The sequence below is a fragment of the Ustilaginoidea virens genome, chromosome 3 (genome assembly GCF_000687475.1).
Source record: "Ustilaginoidea virens chromosome 3, complete sequence".
NCBI classification, from domain to species: domain Eukaryota; kingdom Fungi; phylum Ascomycota; class Sordariomycetes; order Hypocreales; family Clavicipitaceae; genus Ustilaginoidea; species Ustilaginoidea virens.
In genome coordinates, this window is record NC_057318.1 from 5,888,871 (window position 1) to 5,902,862 (window position 13,992).

The 13,992-nt window shown below is 55.7% G+C and overlaps 4 protein-coding genes across 4 annotated transcripts; 2 read left to right on the forward strand and 2 right to left on the reverse strand.

The window, feature by feature from the left end:
* Window positions 1-215: 215 nt before the first annotated feature.
* On the forward strand, window positions 216-2,903 carry UV8b_04446 (uncharacterized protein; the record flags this gene model as incomplete). The annotated part of the gene is made up of 3 exons (XM_043141944.1): window positions 216-407; window positions 529-589; window positions 673-2,903. 3 exons carry the CDS (start codon window positions 216-218, stop codon window positions 2,901-2,903), a joined length of 2,484 nt encoding a protein of 827 aa, XP_042997878.1.
* A 3,439-nt stretch (window positions 2,904-6,342) lies between these two features.
* On the forward strand, window positions 6,343-7,963 carry UV8b_04447 (uncharacterized protein; the record flags this gene model as incomplete). The annotated part of the gene is made up of 2 exons (XM_043141945.1): window positions 6,343-6,938; window positions 7,054-7,963. The coding sequence occupies 2 exons, from the start codon at window positions 6,343-6,345 to the stop codon at window positions 7,961-7,963; spliced, it is 1,506 nt and encodes a 501-aa protein (XP_042997879.1).
* Window positions 7,964-9,451: 1,488 nt separating this feature from the next.
* On the reverse strand, window positions 9,452-11,447 carry UV8b_04448 (uncharacterized protein; the record flags this gene model as incomplete). Its single annotated transcript, XM_043141946.1, has 3 exons — window positions 9,452-10,426; window positions 10,614-10,914; window positions 11,104-11,447. 3 exons carry the CDS (start codon window positions 11,445-11,447, stop codon window positions 9,452-9,454), a joined length of 1,620 nt encoding a protein of 539 aa, XP_042997880.1.
* A 521-nt stretch (window positions 11,448-11,968) lies between these two features.
* Window positions 11,969-13,373, reverse strand: UV8b_04449 (uncharacterized protein; the record flags this gene model as incomplete). Its single annotated transcript, XM_043141947.1, has 2 exons — window positions 11,969-13,111; window positions 13,224-13,373. The coding sequence occupies 2 exons, from the start codon at window positions 13,371-13,373 to the stop codon at window positions 11,969-11,971; spliced, it is 1,293 nt and encodes a 430-aa protein (XP_042997881.1).
* Window positions 13,374-13,992: the final 619 nt, after the last annotated feature.

Genomic DNA, 13,992 nt, shown 5'->3' on the forward strand with positions numbered 1-13,992 from the left:
TGCTCATTGACCTGGAAGCTGCAACAACACGACAATGTTTCCCATGTTTCCTCCGCATTATTAAGCTGGAGACGTCTCTTACGGGCACCACGTCATTTCACAGAGCCAGGCGTTACAGAGATGATTTTCGATTCGTGCATCCCTGACTAGTCAATTGCTGGTGTCCAAACTCACAACGGACAAGCTGGCGTCTGTGTCTGTGCCTCGAATGCAGCATGATCCCTTCAACCCTGTGTCGGAGGGTGCATCATTCCCGAAGATGGATGCCCTACTCTTTTCGGCCGGGCCTGGCCTCGAACCTCGCTCTCTGTAGCCGAAGAGCTAAGCATGGGAAAGCGAATGTTCAATTCCAGCATGTGCGAGTACAAAACATCCGAAACATCGGCATTATAGCTCATGTTGACGCAGTATGTGCATCACCCGCGCCAAGCTTGCATTTGAGCGAGACAAAAAGAAACGAAAAGAGAACAGGTGAAAGAAACACCGTCTTTCGATGACGATTCCTTGGCTAAAATCCTTCGATAAAAGGGAAAAACCACAACCACCGAGCGCATGCTTTACTACAGCGGTGTGACCCAAAGAGCTGGAGGTCAGTGCAGTGCAGTCAAAATGTACTCAGAAACACATTTTTTCCTCCTTCTTTCTGGCACCGCTGACTCATTCTGCTTCAAGACGTTGACGCGGGAAATACTGTAACTGATTTCCTAGAACTCGAAAGAGAGCGAGGAATCACTATTCAGTCAGCGGCCATTACTTTCAACTGGCCCAAGGCTGACAACTGTCCTCCGGGTACTTTGCCCAAGACTGTAAACCTTATTGATACCCCTGGCCATCAAGACTTCAGATTTGAAGTTGACCGATGTCTTCCCATTCTCGATGGTGCTGTTTGCATCATCGATTCTGTAAAGGGTGTTGAAGCGCACACGGAACGAGTGTGGGGTTCTGCGCAAGAGTTCAAAATACCTCGCATCGTGTTTTGCAACAAACTGGATCGTGAAGGCGCTTCATTCAGAAAAGCCGTGCTAGAAATTGGCACCAGACTGAAAGGATGGCCCCTGGTGTGCCAGATCCCCTGGTGGGATAAAGAGAACTTGGTCGGGGTGATAGACGTCATTGAAGGCGTCGCATATCGCTGGAACTCGGAGCGAGAGAAACTCTGCTATGCACCAGATGAGCTAAAGGAAAAATTGTCACGGACGAATCCAGAGCTCATGACGGAAATGCAGCTAGCCAGGCTACGACTCGTCGAGAGCTTGGCGGATTTCGATGACACCATAATGGACGAGTTTCTCGCGGAAAACCAGCACATTCCAGCCGCCTTGTTGAAGCAGGCCATTAGGCGGACCATTCAAAGCGGAGATGGTCGTGTCATTCCGGTTTTTGCCGGCTCGAGTTTCCGGCACATTGGGGTTGAGCCTTTGATGGATGCCATCACTGACTATCTGCCCAGTCCAGCAGAACGACCGGACGTTGAAGTGCGCGTCGGATCTTGTGAACGAAAGCTACATGATGCTCTAGACGGTGACGGGAAAAAGGGAGGAAAAGGAGCCAATATTGCGTCAGTCGCCACGGTCTTCAAGGTGTTTGACCATCCAAAGGAGGGCGTCCTAAGCTTCGTGCGAGTTTACCATGGAACGTTGACACGCAACGCTCCGAGCTTCAACACCAACATTCAAGTCCAGGAACGGCCAATGGGAATCCTTCAAATATCAGCATCCAAGACACAGGATGTCCAAGAGCTATCTGTTGGACAGATTGGAGCCTTGAGAGGGCTCAAGAAGGCTCGAAGCGGAGACACGCTGATGACGACTTCGAATGCGAAACCAGCCGCGGAACATGTGCGTCACGTCCAAATCAGACCACCCGATATCCCGCCTCCGGTTGCGTTCCTACAGGTAGAGCCATATGGAAACGTTGCAGCTCAGGAACTGCAGACGGCACTGGAAAATGCTTCGAGAGAAGATCCCAGTCTGAGATGGAGCCGAAACTCCAAGACTGATCAGTTCACTATTCAAGGCATGGGGAAACTTCATCTCGACGTGTTTCTGCATAACCTGAGACAGAAGAAGAAAATCGACGCCGAGTTCGGTGCAATCGAAGTCGATTACAAGGAATGCATCATTCAGCGCACCAAACCACACTACACGGTCTTTGACAGACCGGTGGCCAGCAAGCCGGGAAAGGCAGCCTGTACAGCAACTCTGGATCCTATTGAAGAGGAAAGCCGCGGCGACTTGAGCTCTGGTGTTGAGATGGATGGGAATGTATATGAGATTGAGATACCCGAGCCGTCGGGAGCGGGTGGTGCGGTGTTTGATGCGGAGGAGGCGCGTCACCAACTTCTCAACGGAGCCGTCGCAGGATTGGCTCGAGGACCGCGAAGAGCGTCGCCTATTCATGGATGCCACGTAAAGGTGACGCTCGACACTTCCGAGGATGCCTTGGTAAGTCCCAGTGGCGGGCATTTCAGCAGCGTCGCCAGGACGGCGGTGCAAAATGCGCTTCGTGATGCTTTCCTTGCGCAGAACGTTGGGGTGCTGGAACCCATCATGCTCACGCACATTACTTGTCCAGAAGCAGCGGCAGGTACTGTGCAGCATGACATTACAGCAGGGGCAGGTGGGCACATCCTCGAGGTCAAGGACCGATCCGTGGAGTGTTCCGGTGGCGACATGGTTGATGCCTCCAAAATCTACGCTCCTCCGGATCCATACGATTCTGTCACGTCACTGCGCGGGAAGAAGACGGCGGATAGGATGGTTGAAATTGTAGCCAAGGTGCCGTACAAGGAGATGCTCGACTATGATGATCACTTGCGAAGCAAGACGGCAGGACGACATTCCATGACCATGTCGTTCGACTCGTTTGCGAGGGTTGTCGGTCACCGGGAGAAGGGGTTGTAGGCGGCAGCACAGCTACCCTGCATGGTTCATTGCTATGTGACCCGTGTTATTCGGAGACGGGTTATCACGTTATGGGGCATCGCTCAGGGGTGGAGATTGGGCGAGACGGGTGATGGTGAGACGTCTGGTCAACCGTGGGCAAGGCGTGCTACATGCGAAGACTATGTATATATGCATGAGAATAGACGGCTGAGCATTGTACAACAGAGTGTGAAGAGAGTGTTTTGCCCGGTATCACGATTGACCAAGTGATGACGTTGTCACTCTGTCACCTGGAGGTTTGGCGGCGCCGGGGCGTTGCTTGGGGACTGAAAGCATGCACTTGGCCTGCTTGACCGGGGGTCGAAAGAGTCAATGGTTTGTAGGAAGTTTGGTTCAATTCAAGCTAGTCTAGACTCGAAGCTACATAAATTTATACGTCTGAACCCCTGAACCCCACCATTCCCATCCACACCTTGATAGGACTTGGCAATGGGCGTCTGGCGTCTGGTGTCCGGTGCATAAGGTTTTCGCGAAGCCAAGCCGGGACGACACTAGGGTCCGGACCTGTGACGGTGCACGATGTGATGAATAGGTTAGGTATGAAGGAGGCTTGATTGAGCTGAGCTACAGTATCCCTTTGACTGTGTTAAGGTGCAGCTTTTGTAACGGACCAGGGTTTAAGCCAATAGAAACCCGTGAATTAAAGGGTACATTAACAGACTAGTAAATAGTATATTAGTATAAGTACCGGCTATTTCCAGACTTACAAGGAGCTACATCGCACTTATCGCACCTATAGGGCCCGGCATATAGCGCTGTGAGGCTATTGCCACTATATTAGGCTGTCAATTTAGCAGCGATAAGGGCAGATAGAAAAGGCGTTATTACTAACTCTTAAGATGTCACTTATTGGCTCTATTAAAAATGCCAGAATTCCCTAGTATAAGGATTTTAGTGATAAAGGTTTGGTGACTAGGCCAGTTGCCAAGAGGGTACCTAGTAGGTATTTAGAAATGAGTGGATCCGATACAAAAGCTGCACCTTAACACAGCCAAAGGGATGTACCTAAGGTGGGGTTGTGATGGTGGAGTCCTTGTAGCTAGGGTCATGTGACAGGACCAGCGACTCGATGGGAGTCCATTGTTATGTCATTGTTCGCTGCCCGCTGCCCGCTGCCCGCTGCCTGCTGCCTAAGGAGATCAGAACTTTTACTTGCGCCTAGGGGTCGACTGTTAGTGTCGGCCAGGCACGGGTTATCAACGCTCTGATTCGCCATAGAAATTGGTCTGGGCGCAAGCGGGGCGCCGATTCGGCCTGGCTTGCGTGGAGAGCGGGAGCTTTCAGGAAATTACCCAACGTAGCGCTACGCCACATGCATGTACTCCGTACTCCGAAGGTACCTACCTAGGCAACTACCTAGGTAGGTAAGGTAGGTACCTCCTAATCTAAGGCTACTCAGTTCCTCTGCGGCGTGAGCAAGCTGTTGGTCAATCCATGCATGTATTTTGTGGCGCTGCTGATCGGCCCGCAAAGCCCCGTTTGACCTCTGTATCCACTGCGCGATCCGGCACAGCACAACTCTCTACTCCCGTGAGCCACATGTAGGAAACCCGAGTGCGCGTCGGTGAGGAAATGCTTCAAGGCAGGGTTTGCTGGCAAGTCGCGTCAGGTTGGCTCGGCGGGAGGGTGCGCAGGGCAAAGTCGCATATACCCGGCACGACGGTGTTTCGGCTGCGGAAGTACGGGCGGTGCAGATCGATCAGCACTCCCGTCGGTCAAATAAAAATAAGTGAATGAGCGAGCGAGCGAGTGAGTAAGTGAGTGAGTGGAATTTTCTCGCGAGATTATGCTTTTGCGCCCGTGCCAGGATGACTCTGACTTGCGGGGCGCTAGGCTGCAGAATCCAGGGCGTCAGGGACTGGGGAGCCAGAGAAGCAAGGGTGCATGCACGAGGGAGATTCGCTTATGAGCACGAGCAGCAAACCAACCTACTGAGAGATTTGATTACGGCACAGAGAACCACCGGTTCTACCTTCTACCGCCGAGGTCGCGGCAGGGGTTCCCCGCTGCGAATTGCAGATCTGGAAGAGAGATGAGTGCTACGGACGGTACAGGCACATGTGGTTTTTTTTTTCTTTTTTCTTTTTTTTTTCGACTCCTTACTTTCCAGCAGATAGAAAACGCATAGTTCTCCCCATCAAAAGCCAGACAAAGCCCATTGTTTTGTTTTTTAGTCTTGCCTTAAAAAGGGTGGGGGGGGGGGCAAAAAAAAAAAAGAAAGGAGGAAGAAACCACGGGTGCCTTTGTGGCTCGCTCATTTCCTGGTCTACTTTGTGGGCGCTGCGTGATTGGTCAATGCGCGTGCTGGGACCTGCATTGGGCTGCTGTTGTCTGACCAGAGACAAGACCAGACCCAATCGAGGTGCGGGCACGGGGCTCTCCGTCGATTGGCAGCGGGCCATGAGGCCGCCCCGCAAGCCCCATGATGGGCGCGCCACCGGCTCGACCTAGCGCACCCGCACCACGCCAGTTGAACTTTTTCAAGCTCGCTCGCCTGTCTCGACTCATTTCCCTCCATGCAGACTAGTGACGGCTAACAAATGTTCTCTGGACCTACTAGCTAGTTTGAGAGCCTGCTCTTTGGTCTGGGTTGATGGTGGTTGACGGTGTGTTTTTACCTGATACTTGGCGTCAGCAACACACAGTCCCAACTTCCGGGAGTGGCAGGACCACCCCTCAGTGACTACACGCCTCTCCTTCCTCCCCTTCTCTACCCCCCTGTTTCCTGCTTCCTGCCCCCTTCCCCGCCAATTGGTCCGCCGAATCGGTTAATTGGTTGATTGGTTGATTCAGAGCCATCAATTGACGGCCGCTCCTTCCCCAGCCATTCATGTATTAATCACCGCCACGTCTTCTGGGGTTCCGCTCCCGCGGTTCCCTTCTCGAGCTCTCAGCTTCTCTCTCCCTTCTCTTGGCTTACTTCCATCTATCCGCTGTTCCCATGGATCGCCAACTCTCGTGACGCCTGTTGCTCTCTCGGCTTTGCGTGCGCTTGGCTTAACGCCGTTCCACTCCTTCAATTTCGTCGCTCCTTTACTTGCCGTGATACCGAATGTCCTTCAACCAAGTCTCTCATTTGTGAGCGATAACATCGTCAGCCAGAAACCACATTCTTTCTTCACTTAATGCGCTGCGAGATCCGTCATCGTTTAAAACAGTGTCAAGCCCGACTGATACGTATTCGTTTCTGAAACCGACCCGCGTTGCTTCATCTTTCGAGTGTCGCCATTGTCGAGCGGCGTTGAAATCGTGGGGAGAGCTACGCAGCAAACATCTGGCGCCCAACAAACCCACCAGCTTCCGCCGAGCTGACCGAGTTCGCCGAGTCGTGAACGATAGATCGCACTGTTCCCGTCAGTTTCATCCTTGATGCCGGTGAAGCGTCTTTCCCGTCGTCATGAAGCCGTCCGTTCTTTACGCCGTTTTCGGCACTTCTGCCCTCCTCAATGCTGGAAGCTATGCCAGCTCCTCGCATCAGAGATCGCACAAGGCTCATAGGCGGCTTTCCCACCTGAACCATTCTCGCGCCCATCTTCACTCACGTGCTGAGTCGGACACCCTCGTCAAGCGGGGAACCTGCGCCTTTCCCACCGACGACCCCGACCTCGTTGCCATCACGCCTCACATGAAGAATGCTGGGTGGGCAATGAGCCCCGATCAAGAGTGCAAGCCAGGCCACTATTGCCCTATTGCTTGCAAGCCGGGCATGGTCATGGCGCAATGGGACCCTGATTCGACGTACACTTATCCCGCCTCTATGAACGGCGGGCTGTACTGCGATCAGAATGGCAATGTGAAGAAACCGTTTCCCGACAAGCCAAACTGCGTTCATGGAACTGGTGCTGTCAAAGCTGTCAACAAGTGCGGTGGCGTCATGTCGTGGTGTCAGACTGTTTTGCCTGGCAACGAGGCCATGCTGATTCCAACGGTTGTGTCGTCCGAAGCGGTAATCGCTGTCCCGGGGCAATCTTACTGGCAAAGCACTGCCGCCCAGTGAGTCATGAGCTTTACACCCCCCCCCCCCCCCCCCCCCCCCCCCCCCCCCCCCCCGCCCCTCAGTCAAGACTCTTATGATCCGAGCAAGATGCTTATACCAGTTGCCTTGCAGCTACTACATCAACCCGCCTGGCACTGGCCCAGAAGGCTGCCTCTGGGGTTCTCCTATCCTGCCTATTGGTAACTGGGGTATTTACGTCGCTGGCGCCAACACGGATGGAAACGGCAACACCTTTGTCAAGATCGGCTACAATCCCATTTGGCAGTCATCGAGTCTAGTCGCGACGAAGCCTTCCTTTGGTGTCAGGATTGAATGTCCCGATGGAGGCTGTACCGGCTTGCCTTGCGAGATCGACCCCACGTCCGCTACCTCTGGCACCGTCAAAAGCAAGCTGGCTGCCATTGGCGCTGGCGGTGCCGCCTTTTGCGTCGTCACCGTCTCCAAGGGTTCGACTGCGCACATTGTGTCCTTTGATGGATCCAACGGCAAGTCCGGTACCGTTTCCGAGGAAGGCAAGGAAAGCTCTTCTTCTTCTTCTTCTTCTTCTTCTTCTTCTTCTTCTCCTTCCCCGTCTCCTAAGCCCACCAGTACGCTTCAGCATACAACGAGCACAACTCCCTCGACAACTTCAACACCCGGGACTACCACAACGAGTGAACCGACATCGACGAGCACTCCTCAGACTACCTCTACCTTTTCGTCCTCGTCAACGTCGGCATCTTCCGAGTCTTGGTCCTCTGAAGCTACGTCTTCCGAATCCATGTCTGAGCTTACGTCCTCGGGATTGACGACGTCTTGGGCTTCTGCTACTCCAACGGTCAATCCTGGCATCTTTCGTGAGAACAGCACCTCCATCTACAGCATGACTGTGACGCCCCCAGTATCTACCGAACCTGCGGCTCAGCCGACGGCACCGCCCCCTCCCAAGACGACTGACAAGGAGGGGGAAGCTGGTCGACAGCAAGGCAGCGCCGTGGCTGGACTTGTTGTGGCTCTCATCGCCGCTGCTTGCCTACTTTAGGCTACCAAGGCTCACTGCCGCCACGTTTCAACCACGACACACAAGCTTCATGCGTACGGTTAACTTTGCCCGTCTCGTCAGTTTGTTGTCTCGCGTTTCCGAGCACCCATGACGAGAACAATGCCCCGGTGAGGAGACCTGGTCCTGTCCTCTCGGTCTTTGGTGAGATGACGAGCCGTTCATCTCCACAGCAACTGGCATCTTTTATTGTCTTTTTTTAATTCTACTATTCGCCTTGGCTCCCCTGAGCCGGCGTATCACTGCTTTATTTCCGTTCCTTGTACTGATTGGCTCGAAACAGCTTTTCATTGTGCTCTTTTTAAAAGTATGCCACCGAACCTATCGGCGATAGTGTTTATTGTTTAGTGGTAGAACCCCCATGGCTGCCGTCATGGTGAGATGGCAGGCGTTGCAACTGTGCCAATCGTCTTTTTCAGCAAGCCTGCTACTCCCTCCCGTCCGCCGTTGTTTCCAATCGCCTTGTTTTGGAAAATGTTGCTTGGTTTATTTTTATTTTTATTCTTATTCTTATTCCCATTTTTGTTCTTCTTCTTCTTCTTCTTCTTCTTCTTCTTTTTCCTTCTCTTCTTATTTTTTATTCTTATATTTTTTCTTCTTCAACATGTTCGCTTCTTCGATGCCCTCTTTCGAGGAGCAATTTGCACGCGTTTATTTTCCCCATACCTATTTGATTTCTCGGTAGTGGGCAGGATAGCAGGGTAATTTCCTGGTGGGACATGATTGATGTATTTACAGCCGAACACGTGCAACAGCAATTCAACTGCCTTGGATGATTTCTGCCGGCTTCATTTTGAGCGGCGCCGCTTGCATGGTTAGACGGAGGAAAGTGGAGAATTAGACGGAACTTCGTCTTCCTTGATTCCTCCACAACTTTGAGTACGTACTTGGTATGGTGTGTTGATGAATGAGGATCATGATGAGGAGCGTATAGGATGTCCCGCGAGTGTGACACCCGGGTGTCGGCTGAGACGGTAAATACCAAGTAGTTAGATAGGTACCTAGGTAGCTACCTGTTAGCAAGGATGGCTGGAATGGTCGTGTTTCTCCTAAAACTAGGTGCCTATAACTAGGAAGATGGACGGTTGCCACATCAAGTATTTCCCATACACACAGGCACGCACGCACGCACGCACGCACGCACACCATCATGTAATTCTCTCATTTCGGCATCTCAGCTTCATCTAGCTCGTGCCTTTTCACCCACCATCGTGTAGCTCTCTCATTGGGTATCTCAGCGTCATCTAGCTCGGCTCGCACTCTTTTCCTACACCTGTTGGGCGTCTGGGAACGCTGCCGCGTTTGCTCCCAGCCCCTGGCACACAAACAAACCCCTCCACCCCCCCAGTGCTCTTTTCCTTCCGGGAACGAGAATAACGTAATAATGTACAGGGAATATGTTTTTCTTCGTCGCCAGACGCCTCGCATGGTGGTTCTTTCGTCGACACGCCTCGCAAGGTGGTGCTTTCGTCACCCCTTTACCCACCCAGGCACGTGGTCCATGTCAAACTCTTCTTCGTACCTCCTCTCCTGGATCGCCTGCCAGACAACCGGCCAGCCGGCGACCACGGGTCCCTTGGCCTTGGCGCCGATGATGGCGAACCGCGCCTGGCCGTGAGCCACAAAGCCATGCATCAGGCCTTGCTGCACCAGCGTCGCCACAACCATCTCGACGTCCTCCAGGGTGATTTCCGCGTTGCCCCAAACCAGGCCCTCGTTCGGGCGCAGCTTCTTGGGCCCGCCCGGAGGCGGCGCGAGCGTCGTCCCGGGCGGCTCCTGCACGCTGTTGGCCACGGCCTTCCTGAGCAGCGGGTTGGCCTGGGAAGACGGTCGGGCGCCACGCGCCGCGTGCGGCGGATGGGCAGGGAGCCAGCCTTCCAGCCTGCGCTGGAGGTAGACGGCCACGCTGTGCAGATGCGCAATGTCCAGCGTCGCCGCCTTGCGGGACGTCGCGTCCGCGGGGGGCACGTACGTCAGCAGAAACGTCTTGCGGGCCAGCGAGCGCCAGAGCAGCGGGCGCAGGCGGTACGCGAGCGCGAGGAGGAGGCCCCTTTCGAACAGCCAGGCCTCGTGGTGGGCCAGGTGCGCCTGGAACCGGAGCACGTTGCCGGAGCGGACGGCGCGGCAGAGGGGCGGGAAAACGGCCCGCAGGGGTCGCGCCTCGGGCCGCTGCATCAGGAGGTCGGAGGGGAAGCGGCCGAGGAGCATGTTGCAGGGGATGAGGTAGGTGAGGATGTTGGTGCGGTGCGAGACGAGCTGCGGCGGCGTTTGGAGGTAGGCCTGCTCCAGACACAGGGCTGCGCGCTGGTAGTGCTGGTTGGCCAAGTTGAAGCGCCCGAGGTAGTAGAGAAAGGTGACGCGCTGAGAGGCGGGATAGAGGGACAGGGGGGGGGAGATGGTGGAGATGTTGACAAAGATCATCTTGGCGAGATTCGTCCTCTGACACTAGATGACGGAAGGGGGGGGGGGGGGGGGGGACCGACCCATCAGATTAGCCCAAGGCTGCATGTTTGAACAATACTTGCTGCAAAGGAGGGCGTGCGAAAATGCATTCTGTCCTTGCCGTTTTTCGTATTCACCCTGGTATGATGGAAGACGTGTCAAGACTGGAATTCGGGGGGGAAGCGCGTACCGCAAATAACAGCTTCAACACCAAGTTGGCAAACATGTACACGCCAACCTTTTTGCCCTCGGGCACCCGCCCTACCGAACGGTCCGTCAAGCACGTCGTGAAGATTTTCTGGATAATCTCCGCCGACGACTCCGCGACCGACTTGCCGCCGCTCTCCTCGTCCGCCGGCCGCAGCCTGCGCGCCAGGTCGGGACGCCTGCTGAGCCGGAGCGTGAAGCGGGCAAGCGTGACGGAAAACGACATGCTGGTCTGGAGCAGCATGGCCCCGTAGGTTGGATGGGCAAAGGCCGTGCCGCACGAGCTGTGGTCGGAAGTAAAGCCTCGCGCCAAATCGTCAGATGATAAAACAGGTAGCCCCTGAGAGAAGAAGAGAAAACGCGCTGGGGTCGGATGCAGCAAGTCTTTTCTTGGGCGCGCACGAGGGGAAAAAAAAAAAAAAAAGAAAAAAATAAAGGGGGATATAGAGATACAGAGAGAGAGAGAATCTCACTTGACAAGCGAGGTCAGCAGCTCGTGGGTCCGAGGCAGATTGTCGCGGCTCATGTCGCGCCACAGGACGAGGTAGTCCTTCATGAGGGCCTGGAAGCTGGGCCACACGGCGGCGTGGCCGTCGGGCACGGGGTCCTGGACGGGGTCCTGGACGGGGAGGTGGTGCTCGACGAGGGTGTCGATGCTGTCCGGGGCGGAGGCGGACTGGGCGCGCAGCTCGGCGGCCAGGGCGTGGTAGCTGGCGGCGGAGTCGGGGTCGACTTGCAGCCAGGAGCGGAGGCTGTCGGCCTGCTGGGCGCAGACGAAGTGGCGGATCTGGGTGAGGAATTGGGCGACGAGGGACATGGTTGCCGTCTGGCGCCCAGGCGCAAGGGGTGAGGTGGTGTTGATGGTGATGGTGATGGTGATGGAGGATGTCAATTGTCATTTGAAGGTTTTTGGGGGCATGTCGGATCGGGGGATGGGCAGGGGGTACCGGGGTACCTGGGTGGCGGGTGCCGCGCAGGCGGCGGCGTCTTGTTCCTGGTACTTGCCTTGTCTTACTGGAGCAAGTCCAAGAGGTGAGCGCTGCCTTTATTACCGACGGCGGCAACACGGCGCAAGTTTGCAGAATGTGTTTCTCAGTTTGCAAATGCCGTTTTTACGAATGGCTCCTTGATTCTTTTGCTTTCTTTCTTTCAGATACGCCCCATGGATCAAGTACATGGCAAGTAAACACCCCAAACTCGTGACGCTGTGGACGGGTGCGTAATGTGACAACCAAGATCCGAAACCCCCATGTGTGTGCAAAAGCTGCATCGCCAAATACAGGCCCCCCTGAAAAAAAAAAAAAGGAGAACATATGCTTTGCTCAATCCCCCCCCGTCTCACACCGTCTCGACTCTCTGCACAACCATGGCAGTGGCAGCGCCGCCGCCGTTGCAGATGGCCGCCACGCCGTACTCACCAGGTTTCAGCTGGTGAAGCAGCGTCGTGAGGATCCGCGAGCCAGAGCTTCCCAAGGCGTGGCCGAGCGAGATGGCCCCTCCCAGAGGGTTGACCTTTGCCCCCTCCAGACCCAGGATCTTCTGGTTGGCCAGGATGACGGCGGCAAAGGCCTCGTTAAACTCCCAGACGGCCACCTGTTCTTTGGAGATGCCGGCCCTCTCCAGGGCAATGGGAACGGCTTTGGCAGGGGCGACGGGAAAGTCAACGGGCGCCATGGCGGCGTCGGCGTAGCTGCAGATCTTGGCGAGGACGCGCGAGCCGGAGCCGTACTGTTGGGCCACGGCCTTGCTGCCCAGGACCAGGGCGCTGGCGCCGTCGTTCAACGTCGAGGCGTTGGCGGCCGTCACCGTGCCGCTCCCGTCGCGAACAAAGGCAGGCTTGAGCGTGGGGACCTTGTCAAACTTGACGTCCAGATAGCCCTCGTCGGTGTCGACAACCGTGTCGCCTCTGCGGCCCGGGACCGTCACGGGGACGATTTCGTCGGCAAAGGCCTTGCTGGCCCACGCCTTCTGCGCCCTCTCGTACGACTGGATGGCGTAGGCGTCCTGCTCCTCGCGGCTGATGCCGTGCTTCTTGACCGTGTTTTCCGCGCAGTTCCCCATGTGGAACTGCTGGTACACGTCCGTCAGCCCATCCTTGATCAGCCCATCCTCCATCCTGACGTGGCCAAAGGCGGGCAGGCCGCTGGCGCGGGGCAGGTACAGGGGCACCTGCGACATGTTTTCCATGCCGCCGGCCACCTGGGCCTGAGCCAGGCCCATCTGGATGTTTTGCGCCGCCATGGCGACGGCTTTCAGGCCCGAGGCGCAGACCTTGTTGATCGTCGTGGCTTCCACCGACTCGGGGAGCCCGGCGAAGATGGCGGCCTGGCGGGCGGGGGCCTGGCCAACCGAGCCCTGCAGGACATTGCCCATGTAGACGTCCGTGATCTTCTCCACGGGCACCTTGGACTTTTCCACCGCAGACTTGATGGCAGCCGCGCCGAGCCTAGGGGCGGGAACGCTCAAGAACGACCCGTTGAACTGGCGTCGTGGGGGAGGGAATCAGCGAAACGGCGCGAGGGAAACGGCGCGAGGGAAACGGCACGAGCGGGTAAAAAAGACATTGGCGTATCTGCAAGAAACGAGGCCCTACCTTTGCAGTCGGCGTTCTCGAAGCGCTGAGAATGTACGCATCCTGAAGCTCTTTTCGAAGCGTGGCTCCGGTAGAGAAGGGGCGAGCTGTTTTCACATGCCAGCCGAGTTGGCTTCCCAGCCTGGGTAATCTGAGCTGTGCGACAGCCATCTCTCGGGGCGGTAGCAGAGGAGGGAGCGGGATCCAATAATCGACACAGAAAAAGCGACTTTCAGATCGCCGGGAAACGGCCGCCAAACGGTAAAAAACTAAAAACGAAAAGACGAGAGGGAGGAGGGAGACCTAGACACTTGGGGTGATGCTGGAGCTCTCGAGTTGGCTAGACTGGCACTGTACGGCACTGTACGGCACGTTCGGTACGCTCGGTACGCTTCGGCTTAGAGGGCTGACATGGGGAGGGGGAGGGGGCAAAACGCGGCAACGGGCTGGGGCATTCCGGGGAACGTGGGCGGCAACGGAACCGAGGTGGAGCTCCTCTACTTCATGGGCCGTCATCAATTTCTTCCGCTGCAATTATTAAGCAGCGATTGTTCCGCTGCTTTCGGCTGCTTTGGCCAAATTGTGACCGTGGGATTGCCAGAGATCCTGAGTTGGCGCTCCAGAAGTACGGCATCCCCCCCATCCCGCCGCGTCACGTGATGAATCGCACCCCAAAGGGTCGATGTCTTGGTTGGCCCCGAAATTATAAGCATCTTTGATTGGTGGACGACCGCTACTGCGGCGATTTCGGTCGGGGATCATGACAAACATCCCCAAGGCCCATTCATTG